The sequence below is a fragment of the Ctenopharyngodon idella genome, chromosome 2 (genome assembly GCF_019924925.1).
Source record: "Ctenopharyngodon idella isolate HZGC_01 chromosome 2, HZGC01, whole genome shotgun sequence".
In the NCBI taxonomy this organism is placed as follows: domain Eukaryota; kingdom Metazoa; phylum Chordata; class Actinopteri; order Cypriniformes; family Xenocyprididae; genus Ctenopharyngodon; species Ctenopharyngodon idella.
Window position 1 is genome coordinate 32596624 of NC_067221.1, and position 20784 is coordinate 32617407.

General features: G+C 37.1%; 1 protein-coding gene across 5 annotated transcripts in view; it reads right to left on the reverse strand.

Annotated features, from left to right (window-relative positions):
- The window catches only part of LOC127506204 (adhesion G protein-coupled receptor L2-like), a 116181-nt gene that overhangs the window by 6101 nt on the left and 89296 nt on the right, over nucleotides 1–20784 (reverse strand). For 3 of the 5 annotated variants that reach the window (XM_051882448.1, XM_051882459.1, XM_051882486.1), the window contains 8 exons: nucleotides 19791–20000; nucleotides 18014–18234; nucleotides 17118–17184; nucleotides 9451–9542; nucleotides 7931–8099; nucleotides 6585–6713; nucleotides 4732–4828; nucleotides 218–331 (listed from right to left, as the gene is read on the reverse strand). In XM_051882448.1, coding sequence (XP_051738408.1) covers nucleotides 218–331; nucleotides 4732–4828; nucleotides 6585–6713; nucleotides 7931–8099; nucleotides 9451–9542; nucleotides 17118–17184; nucleotides 18014–18234; nucleotides 19791–20000 — 1099 coding nt within the window. The remainder of the gene's footprint in view (nucleotides 1–217; nucleotides 332–4731; nucleotides 4829–6584; nucleotides 6714–7930; nucleotides 8100–9450; nucleotides 9543–17117; nucleotides 17185–18013; nucleotides 18235–19790; nucleotides 20001–20784) is intronic. The other 2 variants (XM_051882467.1, XM_051882478.1) reach the window with 1 other exon arrangement.

Below are 20784 nucleotides of genomic sequence, written 5' to 3' on the forward strand. Positions count from 1 at the left end.
TCATTAACAAAAAGGGTGAACTAATAAATTGGAGGTAATGGTAATAAAGCAAAAGATTCATGCAGCTGAAAAACAATTGTTTTTAAAGAAGAATGGCCGCAGTGATTTCATTACAGCCTCTGCAAATGACAGTTGTGTGTTAATAGTGCTGTATTTCTCCAACCCACACCACCTCAACATTCCCAAACGGCAGAATGAGAACAGCCCTGTAGAGCACCTGGAGGTGAAGGTGTGCTGCAGACGATGGTTTCGGCAAGAAGGTTGTTATAGCGGTTGTTAGTGTCGTGAGGCCTGAGGAGAGGGTTAGTTAGGAGATAGTTGCCCGTCATTCCTGTTGAATAGATAAAGAGAGGAGCAATAAGAGGGATGACTGTGAACAAGAGAGGTTTAGGAAAGCAGAACAGAAGAAAATGGGATTACATAAGGTGATCTGAGACAACCACAAGTTGAGTGACAAGTTGTTCCGAGAACTTCAGAATCACATATTTCAGATATGTGAACAGAACGGCCCACCAACCAAATGCTGTACTTGAACAGAAGTGAACAACTTTCACCATGCCAAAATACAGCGAAATATTTTTAGATTATAATTAGGAGTGCTACAAAAACACTTGATCTGAAAAGTATTAGGCTAGATGAAGTTTCATTCCAAATCTAAGGCCCTGTTTACACCAGGAACGTTTTCGTCGATCACATCACAAGTGGATTACACTAAACACGGGTGTAAAGGGGGCTAAAACGTTTTGAGCTTGTCCATTTTAACCACTTCCAGAGGTAGTCGAAAACATATTTGACCGGATTGGACCGTATTCGAACTCTCCTGTGCTCGAACAGCCACAAAAGACCGCCTACTAACCTAACACGTAAACATTATGGGAGGCGTGCTAGCCAGATGGGAGTTAAACTTTGTCGGCTGAAGACCCAAGTTTGGTTTGAAGACGAAAAATGTACTAGCACAGTATTCTCACCAAGCCTGATTTCGAATACGCACTCACAGCGTTCGATGTGGTCTTGCGGCTATCAGAGCAGAAATGAAAGCTGCTGCTCTCTGTGTGTTTTTCCGTTGTCTCCTTCAGCATTCATATTTACTGTAAGCTGTGAGCGCTTAATTCGTCCATTAGATCGAAAGATCTGAAAACTCCCATACATTTACCCACTCTGGCTGGAACGACACACTGACGTAATCAATTACACTAATTATGCACTGTTTATGTTCATCCCTAATGCTCATGTTTCACACAAAACAAAACTCTAGAGCAGATGCTAATGGATAATATGGCAGCGCTTCTTAATACGGATGTGTTTTTTTTTTATTTTTTTTTATGCATATTGTTTTTTTATGAGCATGATAACCGCATTCTATAACCGAACTGCACATTTTCAGGACTCACAACCACATTCTCAAAGAACTCGCAATGAAGTTGTAATCAATGTAATATATTACATCGACATGTCGTTCCACCCCATTACCCAACCACAGACCCTTCTCTCAAAGAAATCAGGACAGAACTGGTCGAAATTGGACAAAAAAGACGGATTAACACACCAGGTATAAACTGGAATGTGTCTCCCTCATCTACTTGATGCGATCAAACAAAATGCATCTTAATATCAGGTGTAAATAGGGCCTAAGTGTAGCAAAGAACACTTGAAAAGCTAAACTTGTCCTGCATCACAGCTGAGCATATTAGAAGGTCAGTATGACTCAAACACACTCAAGCTCTCGCTCGGTCACATCTATCAAGAGGGCATTGAGAGCTGGAAATCATACTCTCATTAGCAACACTTTTGCAAAGCCTAAATAATTGATTAGTTTTAAAAAGCAGCCTGCATTGTCGCTTTCCAACCTAGGACAAAGGCCTCAAGACTTCATGTAGAGTGCTGATGAAAAAAGAACAAAGTGACTATTTGCACACAGCTCAGCTTGGGTCTCAATATTCTGGTCAAGCTAGACATAACTGATAGAGTTGTCTGATCCCACTAGAGATAGAAAATTAATAAAATGAAACTATTAAGCAATTAAGCATTTTAAGCCACACATTCTACTATTCATAGTTTACAGTAAAAATTTCCAGTTCTCAGTACCAATTTCGGTACCAGAGCAGAACTGTTGAATTAAGTACTTTAAAAAATGTTGTCCCATTTTGTCTCATCCATTGGTCATCAATGTCAATCACCACAGTTTCTGATTTTCTGATGTATTTATATATGGTTGTCAATCCAGAAACTCTGCAGTGTGCTTGTCAGCATGAAAAACTAAACTTGTATTTAGACTGAATGGGTAATAAACAGAAAGCAAGACGAGCCTCCCATTATAATCACTAAGGCTGTTCACTGAATTCCGCATTCTCGCCAAAACTCCAGTGCTGATAAAAAAAAAAAGCTGTCTTAATTGAACAATGAATTTCTTATTTACATCGTGTTTACACTTTGTTGGTTAAAATGGAAGAATTCGGGAGCATGCAGATCGTGCGCTCAACAGATATGATTGTGATTGCCTACAATGCTCAACGCTTGTAAAAACATGTTGTAAATAGAAACCTTTTACACTCAGAAAGCATTTAAACACAGACGAGAGCATTTAAAAGCAGCGTCTATCAGCAGTTACTGAATATACCGGTACTCGATACTACCGGTGCTGCAGAAATGCTGGTACCATCATCATTTTTTTTTTTTTACTGACTTGTACCAGTAGATTTGACAAAAGGCAAGCAGATGAACCCAGAATATAAACAACATTTCTTGTTAAGCGTTTTTCTTGTTAAACTATTTAGTGCTATTGATCATTTAATAACACTGTTTTAGTACATTAAGGCACTTTAAGTGTTTTTCATATTCAGCGTTTTAGAATGTCATGATTTTAGTGATAAAAATACTGCAGCAGGTGCTGTAAATAACTCAAAAGAGCCCAAAACTTGCATTTTGTTCACTTATTTTTGTTTTTCCTCTTTCGAGAGGTGATCTAAATATTCGTGCCTTCAAACAGATGGGAAATTGACAGGCCTGTGCTGCAGTTGATGGATGTTTTGCTCACCAGGTCTCTGTACCAGTCATGTGACTGAAAACTGAACTGATTTGTTTCTTTATAATTGTTACAAACATGTATACTCTTTGCAGTGCTATAAATAGGTTGATAGAATAGCTAGTTAGATGGATTAATGCCATGAACAAACGGTATATAACTAAATTTAAAAAAGAGACATCGGTACACCAAATATATCTTTCATTACTTCTTACAATAATACAAGTGTTCACTTTTTAAATTAGTGGTAATTGCAAGCATTGTTCACTGCTGCTTTGTCTTGGAGCTTTAGTAATAAAATAATAGTAATTAAGTTAATATTTTAATTAAAATAGTGGCAACACTTTCCTTAAAGCCTTTATGTATAATGCATTATAAAAGTATTTTTAATGCATTACTTATGCCATGTAATGCATTGTCTGATCTCATAAATACCTTTTTTTTTTTTTTTTTTTTTTTTTTATAAATAAGGCTAAGTTCTTGCTGTGGGTCTATATAAAATAATTTCATCTGCATTCATATATATATAAACGATTTTTATTTTACATTCAGCTAACTTCAGCAGTCTGTATAAATCATCATACTGTAATAAATTGTCTGTTTCTTAATGATCTCTTGTACTGTGTCCTTGTTACTATGATAATTACTATAAATTGTGCATAACTGCAATGCATGAGAAATTTTATTTTCTTATGTGTATTCAATCAATGCTACTGCTTATACATGATCAATTTTGTTAGTCATATGAGTTGCATAGATTTCGTTAAATAACTTTTAAATAAGATACCATTTGTTTTTGACATAGACATGTGTAACCATTGCATGTACAGAAAACAGATTTTCTACTTTTATTGTTTATTAAAATATATTGTTTCTGATAGAGGGATTAGTGAAGGAGGCCAAAAGTAATGGTTTCAAAAGAGTGTTAACTGTTTAAGAATGTACACGTAAGGCTTAGATTTTCACTGATAAGCATGGAGATGTTGTATGTACTGAGCACTGGCCACCTCTTTCTGTCAAAAACTCAGATATATTGTATTTTATGTTTCTCACTCACTCTCTCACACTCTCTTTGATGTTTCAAAGCTAATCTACAAATGCTGTGAGAGGCAGCTTGGAAACAATGATTTCTTTCTGCAGTCAAGGTCAGTTGGGCCGGGAGAGATTTAGGGAGTCAGATATTTACGCACGTCAGCTGGGCACGACTATTATGGGATGTCAATGAACCAGAAAATGTACATATATGATAGAAGGAAGTAAAAGGCCTTATGATAATTTATTCATTTGTTTATCCAATCAATTTTGAAAGTCTCTGTTTGCTGAAAAATTAATATGTATGTTTGACTGAATAAATATTCTGTTTTGTTTGGAGCTCACTTCATAGCTCTCTGAGGTATGTTTCGTTTGTAAGAGAGACTACCCTGAATTTTGATTTTCATAAATAAATTTGGTTTGATAATTTTACTATTGAGTGGCCTGACTTTAATCTTACAGGTGAATTTCCACCACAGCATGCACATACCATAAATCAAATCCTATTCCTAACCCTATAGTAAGATACTAAGATACAAGAAAAATAATTATAACTTTCATATAAACATTACTGAACATCAGACTCTCAGTCAACAAGCAGAAAAAAAAAAACAGTGTCTATAAATCTATAGTAGCGTATCTGAGAGTACAGTGTTTCACTGAGTAAGATCTCTCACCTTGGTTTAGTGTGGAAGTGCTGTTGATATCTCCGGAGATGAAGGAAGACTCTGACTGTTTCCTCACAGTGTCGTTCCACATCCTCCTGATGCGGCTCTGCGGTGAGAGAAAGACACGTTCACTGATTATTGAAGCTAATATTCATGCAGAATGACAAACAGATTTGCAATCTCGGCTGTGTCCGAAATCGCCCCCTATAGCCTTAAATAGGGCACTATTTGAAGGGACAGACATTTGTAGTGGTGTCCGAAACCAGAGAATGTTATGGAGTGTTCTCATTCAATCCCATAATGCACCGCAATAACGAGTGTACAACTGATGACGGCTAGAGAATACCCATAATGCACTCTGAGGGTCGTGAATGAATGAATAATATGTATTCTCCCTGTTGACCAACCACTCACTTTCATTTACTCTGTTACTATACTTGAGTACAATTTGAAGTATCTGTAATTTACCAGAGTATATCTATTTCACAGATCATATCATACTTTTTACATTTCATTAAAACATAGTTACTCAATATTTGGTACTGAAGAAATAGACATCCGTTTTGAGACACAATAGCCATGTCTGATTCGTGAACAAGTCAGTTCTTTTCACCTGTTGAACTGACTCAAATGTGAATTGGACTGATTACAATTGCAGCTGTTCTCCTGTCAACAAGTCACTGGTTTTATGATCCATTCAGGACAAGTCTTCTGGTAACAACTCACTGAATTGTTCATGTCCAGCTCAAAATGAAATTTTGAGTGGCAGATGTTGAAAAAATTAAGTTATAATAATAATTATTAGTAAAGTAATGTCAGTTGTTTGTGACGTAAATCTGCTGTAACAGGACGAGCTGTTTAAAGGAACACTCCACTTTTTTTGAAACTAGGCTCATTTTCCAACTCCCCTAGAGTTAAACAGTTGAGTTTTCGAATCCATTCAGCCGATCTCCGGGTCTGGCGGTACCACTTTTAGCATAGCTTAGCATAGTTCATTGAATCTGATTAGACCGTTAGCATCTCGCTCAAAAATGACCAAAGAGTTTCGATATTTTTCCTATTTAAAACTTGACTCTTCTGTACTCTTCGAAAACCGTAAAACTCAACTGTTTAACTCTAGGGGAGTTGGAAAATGAGCCTATTTTTTAAAAGTGTTAGTGTTCCTTTAAATCCAGTGTATAAAATGTTTGAATGTGGTGCGCATGACCACATTTTCACATCACTGTCTGTACAGGGTAGGCTAGGTAAATACTATAAATAATGTTCAAATTATGCAAATTAGTGCCTTATGCATCTTCCAAGATTCAAAATATGTAAAACTTGTAAATTTGTGAAAAAGGGCATAATATGGCCTCTTTGAATCATTGGATCATTTTCAGAGGAGTTTTAATTAAACACGTTTTTTTTTTTTTAACCGTTAAATGATTGCTTCTTTAAATTATTTAAGGTAATACAATCAATCATGACCAGATAGTAAAGAGAAAACCTTACTGTTTACAATACTGCAGAAAACAGAGAGATTATATCCCTAAACAAATAATAATAACAGCAAAAAAAAATTACATTTCATACGTTTAAATTCCATTCAAAGCACATTGCAGTGTAGGTCGCAGTAGATGGTTTATTACAGGGTTCCTCAGATCCAGTCCTGGAGGGCTGCTGCCCTGCAGAGTTTAGTTCAAACCCTGATCAAACTCACCTGCCTGTAACTCTGAAGACCTTGATTAGCTTGCTAAGGTGTCTTTGATTAGGGTTGGAGCTAAACTCTGCAGGGCAGTGGCCTTCCAGGACCGGATCTGAGGAACCCTGGTTTATTGTGTGTGGTTTTTCATATGATACAACTAGAGAAGTTATAAATGTACCTGTGTAGCAGATGAATATCGAGCTGTGGACCTGGAGGCCGAGGATTTGTTAGCGCTGTGTGGTCCTTCAGAGGGAAGAGCACTACAGCACCGAGACTGCCGGAAACACTTGCTGTACTCTTTACGCACCTATGATGACAGGATCCAACATCAGGTCAGTTAACAACCAAACGCAAGACCCAAGCAAAAAAGATGACACTATTTACAGCAAAGGAAAGGGTAGGAGACATACACAATGTACAGTAGTGGCCAAGAGTAACGTCTGGAGGGGATATTTGTTTTTAACGACCCTTCAAGTTTGATTAAACCATCAAACTATGAGGAAAACATTTTATATATATAAAATATAGTCAAACCAAAATTTATTCAGACACCTTGAACATTTCATTAATACAGTTTATTCACTATAGTTTAAAAAAAGGGTAATAAAATATGACAAGATCTCAGAGTTAAACTGTGTCAGAAAAAATTTATCTTAATTATGTCAAATAACACTTAAGCAAAACATGGTCAGGTCAAAGTGTCTGAATAATTTCTGGTTCCAAATTGATCAATTTTACTGGTGGTGCAATGTATGAAGACTTTTTGGGTATATGTCACAGTTCACTTTATTTTGCTATCCTCACTTACATAAATTAACTATAGTGTCCTGCACCCATTAGTAAAAATATATCAAAAATGTCTGAATAATTTTTGGTTTGACTAATATATATATATATATGTATTTTATATATAGTATTTTTGACAATATCAAGCTTTTTTAAATTAAAAGCTTGATATTGTCAAAATATAACTGCTCACATGTAGTGCATTAAATGCATAATATAAATAATATGTTATTCATAATAAATAAATATGATAAATAATCATCAAAAACCAGGCAATTCTGTCTCTAAACTTCTTTTACTGTGTAACACTTAAAACTTGAGCAAGAGATTCAGGGTAAGCGACTTTTTGAAAATGAAAAAGTCTAATGCCTTTCATTATTGAATTTTTCAATACACTGACAGATATTACACTCACAAATGGGCCTGAAATAAAACTGGATTGCAAACACTTTTTATGTTGACTTTAACTGTTACAATTAAATATATATTTTATTTAATACATAAAGGATATAACCTCTTTAAACAAGCCTTTAAAAAAGACAACCTTCAAATTTTCTATTGACTTAAAGTACGACAAACTCAAAGGATTTTGTTTGAATTAAAATCGAAAAATAAACATTGCAGCCAGAAAATGGCTCTATGAATTAATATTTAACACATTCATCAGCATTCATTAATGAAGAATGTGGTGTATGAAAACCAATTCCTGTAGCTTTTCACAAGTGGGCTTGGGTTTACCTTCTTCTGCAGAAGACAGTGGAAGATGAAGATGAACATCCCTTGTAAGGTGTTGAAGATAGTGAAGAGGTATGCCATAATTACTGAAGAGTCGTTCAAGAAAAACAGGCCAAACGACCACGTCAGACAAAGAAGACACAGCAATGCAAAAGCACCAAACACCCAGGACCTGAAAATGACAGGATAATGGTTTAAAATACATTCCATAGCTTTTGTGAACAATATCTAGGCCAGCAAAGCCTTCTCTGCCAGCGTAACGGGTTTAAAAATTAAAACATTTTTGTCCCATTAGATCTCTTTTTTCTCTATTTTTTTATGCAGTTACAATCTATTTCTAATCCTGATTTTGTACAATTGTAGATGTTGTCAGTGTACAGACTGACAACATCTGACTCCATCAAAGTGGACTCCATCAAAGTAGAGTCCTCCTTGACAAGCAAAGCATGACAAATGATTACAATCTAATTTCAGACCATTAGATTCATCAGCCAATCAAACAGTTCTGTTTGTACCTATTTATATGTAGGCCACACAGCAAGCTTTTTGTGTGTGCGCGTTTCTGAATTAGTTTACTAGCTGTTTTATGCATTGATTAATCTGATTTACACTGTTTCTACACCTTGTTGATTTTAACGAGAGCATTCGCAAGAGTGAAGAACTCAAGTGAGCTCATGCTGAGCAAAACTCTTGCGATTTGAGTGGTACTGAGCTTATTTCCTCTCTGTGAGCGAGAAATTTAATTGCCTTTGATTGGCTATTGCATTTATTTGCTCAGTTTTGCTCGGAATACACAAACACACAAATTAATGATTAAAAAAAAATCCATTCATAATTTTAACCCACTCCTACGATTAGACCACCCAGATATAAAAGAGTCTAAGACAGCAGTATATCACTGGACTCATTCCCAATAGAGATTCCAACAACTATTTCTGTGGCTCAAATGTCCTGAACGGATGAGCTCTTCAAATGGACACGACAAGGGGAGATTTCTCTCCGTCTCCTGCTGCATTTTTAAAAAAAGTAATCATGGCTTTGGGTCCAATAAAACATCTTGCGTATCATTCCATTGTATGGCCCATCTGGAAATATGCATGTAGCTCCCAAGGAAAATGTTTATGAGAGGGTCAGACTGTGATATCACATTGCAGGAAGTGAACGAATAAGTTAATAACACGGTGCTTGAAAAGTTAATGCTTTCTCTAATTATTCCCATAAACCCCAATTAGCTGTATTTGAGTATTTACAGTCCAGCTCCAGATGCAACCTCTACCTCATGTGCAATCTTTACTGCAGAAAGCTGCTCAGTGCCACGAAGCCAGATTGTGGAGATACAATCAAAATGTGATCATTTTAAGATCTTGCCACTTTGAATAAAGCAAATCAAGATGAAAAGCTGGGACAACAAAATAGTTGAGTTCTAAACATGAAAGAAAGTGTCAGAATGTGAAATTGTGCAGACAGCTGGGCTAAAAACAAAGCTGCTAAGTGTGTTCGACAGTGTTGAAGATTGATCTTACCGTATGCTCTCCAGTCTGCTGGAATCAGGTTTCATAGACATTGAGTGTTTTACCATCTTGTACATAGTCACCGCCAGAAAGATGAGATTGAGCTGTTGGAAAAGATAAAACATGTTGAGAAGACCACACAGCTTTCCCACAGTTCTTGGAACTCACGTTTGCAATTCATCATTCAGATGGCATATTTGTCAAACATCATTTAATATTCATATTTGCAGCTGAACTTTTCCGGAGAGCACCACGTGACAGTTACATGGGCAAGAATAGTAGAACATCTTTCTTGGGTCCTGTGGTCACTGTGCTGTTAGACGAATGTAACAACAACATTAAAAAATAAAAATAAAGTGTGGTTTATGTTGGCTGCAGTACACTATGATCTGAACTACGAAGTATAGCCTTCAATAATTCATAAAGTAGACAGCATCTGCAAAAATGTCACAATACAAGAATGGATGGACCCTACTGGGAGTTTCCAAGATATCTTATAACCTGGAATGAGACGGTATTACGCATAGGCTATTTGGAAAGGTGTTCAATTCTTAACACGATAATTAAAATAGATCTTGAATGAGGCTGTGACTCAAGTTAGTACAGAAGCTTGTAAGAATGTTAATATTTCTTGAGACATAAACTACCAACAGGAAAATAAAGTGCTACCATTTGTTCCTAATTTTGATCTTAAAGATTATCGCAGACAAACGGCGCGTAGGCGCCTTCTCAGACTAGTGTAAGTCATAACTCTGGCCCTGAAAATGTCTGCTTGCTGGCAAGAGCTTGTGTTTTTCTTCACCACCCTGAACATGGGAATGTAATTCATGCTGACCAGAGAAGACCTCTTAAAGAAACACGGGGAATAAAAAAATGAGTCCCCCCCCAAAAAAAGAATCATCTATTTTAAATATGTGAAACAGGAAGAGAGCAAGCTGTTAAAAGAGGTAGTGGTGTCTATCTTTTGACTTTCCAAACTTCAAAAACTAACCTAAAATATAATATCATCATCCTGATTTTAGAACCTCTCTCTACACAATTTTCTTTCCATCAAATTCTCAAAAACAAGACTCTAAAATGGCATTAAATAAGTGGAAAACATCTTGCAAACTGACAACTTCAAAAATTAGGTTAAATCATGTGTTTCTGGAGTTTTGAAAAGCTACATATTTTACTTCAAAATGTGGGTCACATATCGATAATGTAACGACAGCTGGGGAAAACATTCCATTTAAGTACTGACTATTTGTATAGGTTAGTAACAGGGCACATGTTGTTAACTTGGTATATTGTGTTTGACTTCCATCCAAAATGGAAAAAACCTAAATTACAAATAAGTGAGCGCATTACAGCTTTATATACAAGAGAATGAAAAACACACATCTGTTTTTTTTTTTGTTGTTGTTTTTTTGAGGCACAGAAAGACAGAAACAGAGTACGGGCTTTGAAAAGAAAGTCACCGAATTCTTTGCTTTGTCAATCATCAACACAAACCACATGTAAACACCAAAGAATCCAACTCAATTTTTCAGAGCCTTTCAAATGCGCAGATCACCCCTGCTCAGAAACAAAAAGAAGGAAAGAAAGAGTGTTACTGGGAGAAGTGAAGAGAAGAAACAAAGAAAGAAAGAAAAAGAAATCTTCTAATGACATATATACATATATATAATACAATATATAATAAACTAGATTTTTACTGTATATTTTATGACATATTCTTAACCTACCCATCAAAATAAAATGCAGACAACAGGCTCTATTTAAATACTGTTTGTTGTACAGTACATTTTTTGTATATGTGAAGGTTTCTATTTTATATGGATATTGGGACACAAGTAAAGTACAAAGCCATGTTTACAAAAGAAATGATAGTTTAGCAACCACATTTTACTTTGTGAATATGAAAAGATTTGCATTTGTGTGAAATGAGAGGTACGTGAGCCAATAGGATTAAGCCATATGTTGACTTTATATTCTGTTTTGAGAGCTGCTCACCTAATTTTTCACAAATTTAGCAATATTGCATGATTTATTCCACTTAACTACATGGATTCTTTCATTTCTCTTCACAAATCCTTAATTAAGTTTCACCCTCTGTATTTTGCAGGGAATTTATTTAGATTATTCCCCTTTTATTTGAATCTTTATATTTGCATCCAATAAGGTTAAAAAAGGCTGTAGATCAAATATATGTACTTGTCAAAATAACAGAAATAACTCAACGCAACACAACCCAAGTAAATTGTAGGTGAATTAGACATTAATGGGTTATAAAATGTTATAAAATTAAAATTTTGATTCTGCTTACCGATACCTGTTTGTGCATTTTAATGTGGCTTTCAAACCATTCAAGTGCAAGAAGACATGAAAGAGAAATCAATTCGCTGTTTTCTGTTGCTTCTCATATAGTGCACGTATACTGAATTGAGTTGTCTTTGGCATCATCTTGCGCTTGAATGGACAAATACACACAAAATTATGTCAAAATATCCTCATAAACACAGTTGGTTATGTCTTCAGTGAATATAAACAGCATGGGTAACAGTATATTGGATCCATGCATTTGGTCTTAAAGTGACAGCAGCCTAATAAACCTGCTGTCATCTGTGTCATTACTATTAATCAAAGAACAAAAGAAAAAGAGAATCACTCACTGATTTTGACTGAATAACTTTTGTAACTTTAATAAGGATTGTTCTATATTTTATTTATAAAAAGAAAACTGCAGTTATTTTACATTTGATTTCAATTTCTGAACTTTCAGTTGTATTTATTTGTACTATTGCTAATTTGCTTATTTGTTCTTTTTGTATTACTGACTGTGTTGTCTTTAATGATGTTTGAAATTTATATTAGTTAGTCTAGTTTATTAGTTGTTCTTTAGGCTGCTGATTTTCGTTCATGGTATTCAGCTGCAACAGAATGTTTTGCAAAAAAGACACAGAATAAATATGTTTGATATCTAAATGTCTGACTTCATTTTTTTACCATTTTGGAGTTGAAACTAGGAATCAATAAGTTTTGGAATCGATAAGCAGAATCAGAATTGGAATCGGAATAGCTAAAATTCAAACGATACCCAACCCTATTTCCCACAACCCGGTAATTCAATAAGTAAGACTTTTTCATTTAGCAGTAAATATGAATAGAGTTGTGGTGAAGAGGAAATTACTAATGGTAAGAGAAACAGGTCAACTGACACACACACACACACACAAAAAAAAGACGTGAGGGTTAATAGAGAGAGCTTGAGGGTGGGTCTTTAGATCACTGATTATGGTGCTGTTGAGTGTTTGCTGCTGAGCCACCAGGAGCTGCTTTGCTCCGGCTTGAGTGGAGATGCATTTAACACAGCTGGGAGTGATGACACAGATCTGACGAGACAGCCAGGCAGGACAGGCATGGCACAAGAGGAAGCCAAGCTAGCCGAACCACCTCAACCCTCCTCTGTGCCTCCCGGCCTCCTCCTCCATCTCACCCTTCCACTCCCCAAAATAGACCAACAAGCACAAGTTTAATATAAACCAGCTTGAGTTCAGAGACCTGAAGAGGACAAGTTACTCTTCTGTTGAAATATATCTGTAATTCATGGGTTGTGAGAGTACAGAGAGGATCTGCTTAATTAAATATAAATGTCCTAAAATAGGCTTTATGCAAAATATAATTTCTTATTTTTTTCCTCATATGGTTTTGAGATGAAATATGACCATCGTCGTAAGATATCATGATTGAGAATTACAGACTAACAAGTGCCACATACAAAAATGTCACATACAAAATATATGAATTGGTCCTACAAGAATTTCTTTTTACTCCTAGTTTTGGGGTAAAACATAACCTTTATATGTGATGCACCCACGTGTTAAATTCCTGGTTACAGGAAGTGATCTCTCCGACACAGAAGGTACATGGGATGCATTTAACTTTTAACATTTAAATTAATCATTTGATACAATGCACTTATTGTGTACATACATGTTTTTTTAAATACCCACATGTAATTACATCTACAATTACACAGCTGAGCATTCCTTTACACCTTAACCCACCCTTAAACCTACCCATACTACCAAACCTGTCCCTAACCTTACCCGTATCCACCTCTTAATAGCAGCACAAGTGTTTTGCAATACAATATAATCACTGTACTTATTCTTGGGTGTAAGTACATAGTAGTTAAGGACACCTAATATAAAGTGTGTTTCTTGTTCTGAAAAGCCACATTCAAAGTATGTGCAAATATAAACTAAACAGTATTGACTTTAAACTTCAGTATCTCAGCATCTCACTGCATCTATTTTTTTGTAAAATGGCTTGGGTCATTTTTTTTTTTTTTATCTATCTTTGGGCATTAAAAAAAAAACCCCAAAAAAACATTCACACTATGAAAAATTATCCCCATAGTGATGCCATAATTCATATCAGTATAATAACTTTATCTATCCATAGCTGTAAATGGCTCTTACTTGTTACAGTGTATTAAAAAAATACCACTTTTTTCACATTTTATAATGTTGTAATTTAATGTTAATGCCTTGGAAAAATGTTCACATCACATTAATTTACACATCAACCTACACTCCATACCCCATGATGACAAGGCAAAAAAACTGATGTGATAACTTTGCAAATTAATTAAAAAGCAACAAATGGAATATTACACCGACGTATATATTCAGACCCTTTGCTATTAAGGCCGGAACACACCAAGCCGACGCCAACGAACTAGTGGCGACGAAAGCAGACTGCGGGGTTGGCTCACGTCGGCAGTGTCTGTGTCCAAAGTTGCCCTGACACACCAAACCGACGCTCGACACCCGACGGCCAAGTAGCACGTTATTCTGCGCCTGCGCAAGATGAAATGCATTTCTGTACCAGCAGGTGGCAGTAGCTGAACGGCCAATCAGAATGATCAGATGGCCCGACGAGCTCCGACGCTGATTCAACATTTCGAATCGGCCAAAAAAAAGCCGACGAGGACCAACTGCAGCCGACGGTGCGGAACACACTGAGAAAACTTAGTCGGCCGATGAACAAAAACTGCCCGACGGCCGACCGTCGGCTTGGTGTGTTCTGGCCTTTACACTTTTTAGCTCAGGTGCATCCAATTTCTCTGGATCATGTCATCTTTAATTAGAGTCCATTGATTGGACATGATTTAGAAAAGCATACACCTGTCTATATAAGGTCTAACAGCTGAAAATGCATACCAGAGTCATGAGGTTAAAGGAACTGCCTGCAGAGCTGAGAAACAGGATTCTGTCAAGATCTGGCGAAGGCTACAAAAAATATGCATTAAGGTTCCCCAAAGCACATTGGTCTCCATTTTTAAATGCAGTTTACATACATACATTTTTAAATTCCATCTTAAATGGATGAAGTTTGGAACAACCAGGACTCTTCCTAGAGCTGGCCACCCAGCCAAAACAAACAGAGGAGAAGGGCCTTGGTAAGAGAGGTGACCAAGAACCAAGTGATTATTCTGGTTTAGCTCCAGAGATCATGTGTGGAGATGGGAGAAACTTGCAGAAAGACTACCATCACTACAACACTCCACCAATCTGAGTGGCTAGACACACACTTGAAATTTGCCCAAAAAGCACCCAAAGGACTACCAGACTGAGAAACAATTCTTTGGTCTGATGAATTTCAGTTACAAGCATCATATCTGGAGAAAACCAAAGATAATGGTTGTATCATGCTGTGGGGGTGCCTTTCAGAGGCAGAAACTGGGGCACTAGTCAGAGTAGAAACTGAATGTAGCAAAATACGAGATATCCTTAAGGAAGACCTGGTCTAGAATGCTCAGGACCTCGGTCTGGGCCGAAGGTATACCTTTTAACAGGACAATGACCCTAATCACACAGCTAAGACAATGCAAGAGTGGCTTAGGGAATATAGTGGACTTGAATCCATTCGAACATCTCTGGAGAGAACTCAACATGGCTGCCCACTGATTGTCCACAGCCAACCTGACAAAGCTTAAGACGATCTACAGAAACGAATGGTAGAAATCCCCAAATTCAGGTGTGCAATGCTTATCACATCATATCCAAAAAGACTTGAGGCTGTAACCGCTGCCAAATGAGGAACTGAATTACACTATATTGCCAAAAGTTTTGGGACGCCTGCCTTTACGTACACATGAACTTTAATGACATCCCATTCTTAATCCGTAGGGTTTAATATGGAGTTGGCCCACCCTTTGCAGCTATGACAGCCTCAACTCTTCTGGGAAGGATTTCCACAAGGGTTAGGAGTGCGTTTATGGGAATTTTTGACCATTTTTCTAGAAGCGCATTTGTGAGGTCAGGCAGTGATGTTGGCGAGAAGGCCTGGCTCGCAGTCTCCGCTCTAATTCATCCTAAAGGTGCTCTATTGGGTTGAGGTCAGGACTCTGTGCAGGCCAGTCAAGTTCCTCCACACCAAACTCGCTCATCCATGTCTTTATGGACCTTGCTTTGTGAACTGGTGCGCAGTCATGTCGGAAAAGGAAGAGGCCATCCCCAAACTGTTCCCACAAAGTTGGGAGCATGAAATTGTCCAAAATGTCTTGGTATGCTGAAGCATTAAGAGTTCCTTTCGCTGGAACTAAGGGCCAAGCCCAACCCCTGAAAAACAACCCCACACCATAATCCCCCCTCCACCAAACTTTACACTTGGCACAATGCAGTCAGGCAAGTACCGTTCTCCTGGCAACCGCCAAACCCAGACTCATCCATAGGATTGCCAGACAGAGAAGCATGATTCGTCACTGCAGAGAACACGTCTCCACTGCTCTAGAGTCCAGTGGCGGCATGCTTTACACCACTGTATCCGACGCTTTGCATTGCACTTGGTTATGTAAGGCTTGGATGCAGCTGCTCGGCCATGGAAACCCATTCCATGAAGCTCTCTACGCACTGTTCTTGAGCTAATCTCACGAATGGACGAATTTCATGAATGAACTTATTGCACAGGTGGCAACCTATCACAGTACCTTGCTTGAATTCACTGAGCTCCTGAGAGTGACCCATTCTTTCACAAATGTTTGTAGAAGCAGTCTGCATGCCTCGGTGCTTGATTTTATACACCTGTGGCCATGGAAGTGATTGGAACACCTGAATTCAATGATTTGGAGGGGTGTCCCAATACTTTTGGCAATATAGTGTAAGTCTGAATACTTGTGTCAAAGAAAACTATTTCCATACAATCATTTCTTTCTACTTTAATTTTCAAGAATCGAAATTCCATTTTAACCTTCAGGTTTGGAGTCATTCTCCAGGAATATGGAAAGTAAATAGGAGATCACTCTATGAATGAAGACTGACCCATGGGAAGACAGTATACATTACTGACCAATCAAAATGAAACAACAAAAAAAAAAAAAACAGCATAAATTTTCGACCAATGTAAAGAAAGCTTATCTTACTGAACTACAGGAAAACAGCATATGTTACCAAGACATGGGAACACAACATACACATCAGGGTTGAGTATTATCAAATATCTCAAAAAACCATAGACATTATGATGCATATCTCACAATTCAACATGATGCAAAAAAACACCAATCTATCTCTTTACTGGCGAAAATGAAGTACAACATCACTTAAGTAATTTCAATGATTTTGTAACCTTTCTAGTGGAAGATTTAAACACCTAAATAAAGGTAGCCATGTTAAATGTGCAAAACTTACCATAATGATGAATGTAACAGGGCCGATGAAACTCCAAATGAAATGATTATCAACTCTCAACCAACAGCTGGAAAGAGGGAAAAAGAGAAATAACCACCACAGAAGCAATTACTTACAACCATGAACACACTGCAAAGTTTTGAGAGTGACAACCACTTTCATTGGATGGAATGACTTTCCCAAATCAGCATTTCCTAACCCTGTAAACATTTTGGATGTCTCCCTTATCCAACCCATCCAAAATAAGGTTTTGAAGTCTAATACTATAGTATAGTACTAATGAGACTAATTGACCCTTTGCAAAGACCCGCCCCCCCCCTTAGTTACTGTTGCTTTGTCCGACAAGCCATGGCGCTGTCACGCCTCAGAGAGTGAAAAATACATTGCGGAACAAAGAGGACACTGACAACACGTCGACAGACAAGACAGAGCAGGTTAATTATGATATTAAACAAAGTCCCAGCTTTCAAACTGTGTAATTTTTTAAGAAATTCGAACAATAAAAACCGTTTTGTGGCTCTTTAATGTGTCGTGACAGATTGCTGTAGTGCACCGATCTCTTCTTACTAGTTAATTTATAGCATCAAATAAACATGAATGAACATGAGAAGGAATGTTGTTTCAAACGCGGAAAGACGTCAGTACACACCATTTTTCAAGTTCAAGTCCACCGAGGTTAATCTTCTAACTCCTGACTGCTTTGTCGGACAAAATGGTGGATTCGGCATTATGATTGGTTAGATCACTTGTCAATCAAACTCCCGGCGAAGGGTCAATTGTGTAATTAATATTAAAAACATAATAGACAGATACAGACAGATGTCTGTATTTGCATTTAAACTGCAAGACCGGAAGCACAGTTCAATATTTTGATATCAACAAAGAACATTACTCACGCTTTCCTCGTCCCATAGCTCTTATAGTCGATGGCTGCCGAAATGCCAACCACCACACAGGGGAACAGATAGCCAGATGCGTAATAGTATTTTCGTCTAGAGAATTCGCTCTCAAAGACCTCCACAAGCATGAGGAACAACTGAACGCCCTCCAAACACATCCAGGAAAATGCCGCAAGAAAGAAAAAATGCAGAAGTCCAGCAATCACAGAGCAAATAATCTGTGCAAAAAGAAATTAGAGGAGTTTAGTCTTCAAAGCTGTTTTTATAAGAACTTTATTCACCAAAAACCTTGAGTCAAACCAACATATTCAAACCTCTTACACAAGGGTAGTCAATCCTGCTTCTGGAGAGCTATAGTCCTGCAGTTGAGCTCCTACACTAATCAAACAGACCGGAATCACCTAACCAAGGTTTGCTTGAAAAGTACAGGCAGGTGTGTTGAAGCAGGGTTGGAACTGAACTCTGCAGGAGGGTATTTTTCCAGGGCTGGAGAACCCTGTTATAACATCTAACTGAACATCTTTAACGTTTCTCATTTTTAATCTGTATCAAATTTTTTTTGTTTCAAACCCTTGTGAGAAATAGACATTACTAAGCTAGTATCCTAAACAATTTGAAACTCTATTCATAGTCAGTAACATCATTAAAACTCCTTCAGTGGTCAAATTACTGCACCTCATGATAAGTGAATGTTAAGTTCACTTCTTTGGATATAATCACTGTTGATTCTAGTTTGACGGTCGCATATTGTTAAGTTCAACTGATGCTTTCTTAAATGGTTAGTCCACCCAAAAATTTAATTTCTTTCATTAAGTACTCACCCTCATGTCGTTCCACACCTGCAAGACCTCCGTTCATCTTCGGAACACAAATTAAGATATTTTTGATGAAATCTGAGTGTTTTTTATCATCTCCCATCGAAAGCAACATTGTTAAAATAGTCAATGTAACTACAGTGGTTCAACCTTAACGTTATGAAGCGACGAGAATACTTTTTGTGTGCAAAAACACAACAAAAATAACGGCTTTATTAAAAAAAATTTCCTCTTCCCTGTCAGTATCGGCCGAAACTGTTCACGTGAGCACCAACGACGCATGCATGTGATGCTGACACAGGAGCCAGCCAATACAGAGTCGGTGTCCTGACATAGAACACGGAAGCTCTGCACTGCGTTCACTGCGCCAACTGCATAGAAGACTGACATGGAAGAGGAAAAAATTGTTGAATAAAGTCGTTTGTTGTTTTGTTTTTGCGCACAAAAAGTATTCTTATCGCTTCATAACATTAAGGTTGAACCACTGTAGTTACATTGACTATTTTAATTGACTATTCTTTGGACCTTGAATGTAGTAATTTTGTTGCTTTCTATGGGAGATAAAAACCTCTTGGATTTCATCAAAAATATCTTAATTTGTCTTCTTAAGATGAACAAAGGTCTTGCGGGTTTGGAACGACATGAAGGGGAGTAATTAATGACAGAAATTTCATTTTTGGGTGAACTAACTGACTAGAGTTTGGCAAGTTGCTATTCTGTTGGTAGCCAGTAGGCATTTCTACTCAACCACGTCATGTCGCTGTGGGTTGTGGTGGCTCTTGTGGGCGTGCCTATGTCAAAAATGTTGCAGCTTACTAGGGTTGAAAATGATATACTACAAAAACATTTAATTCAATTCAGTTAAAGTTTATTTGTATAGCGCTTTTCACAATACATACTATTTCAAAGCAGCTTTACAGAAAACGTTTTCAATATTATAATTTAGGAAGTATACTCACCGGAGGTTCGGTCATGTTGATGCCTACAAGAAAGAGAAGCTCTGCAATAAAGAGGTTGATGCAGAGGTTCTTGTGGATGGTGTTGCGGTCACTCTGCAGGCCACGGAAGAAGCAGAAGGTGAAAATGCTAATGGCAAGGCAGACAAGCGAGACAGCGATGCCCATCCGTGTGATAACCGTCAGCAGGAGCTCGTGAACGCTCCCCTCACCCTTGAAAAATAAAGATTAGCATTAACAGTTATGCCATGTTCTACTTAACTCTAACGCTTCACTTGTCAGAATATAAGTGAGAATTGACTTTTTGTTTTTGAATGCGTAGAAACTAGAAAAACTGGCCCTGTTTCATATGCAAAAATGAATTACCTTTTCCAGTAAATGTATCACATCTGCTAGTCACACATGCAATGGCTTTCCATCTTTTATATGTATTTCTACTATTCACACATCAGCAACAAAATTCAGTTCCAGTGGAGTCTGTTACATTGATTACAATGGAAGCTCACATCTGGAACAGAGTGAGGGTCTGACAGCAGGCTTCAAAAATAAGAGCGTTCAAAACTCCTAGTGCTTATAGCATCCATCTTACATCTTTGTTCACACATAGCTCAATACAGAACTTTATTTTAAAAAAAGCTTAAGACATTTTAACATTGAGCCTGTTGCTCAAAACATTCATCTTACGCCTTTGTTCAGACATAGCATAAATATATATTTTATACAAATAAATAAATAAATAAATAAATAAAAAAAGCCTAAGATGTTTTAACATTAACACAGGTTCTGTTCACGTCGTCCAAACAAAAAACAATTCTGTTATATTTACTGAAAAGGCTAGTTCAGTTGGCTTATGTCTTCAATGACACTGCATTAAACTATGACTGTTTAAATCAAGATAAAAATTTATCAGAAATAAAAAAGCGAGATCATTACAATTTTGCATGACTATTTAATTGACACATTTCGATTAGTTAGTAAAGACTAGGTGCTACAATCC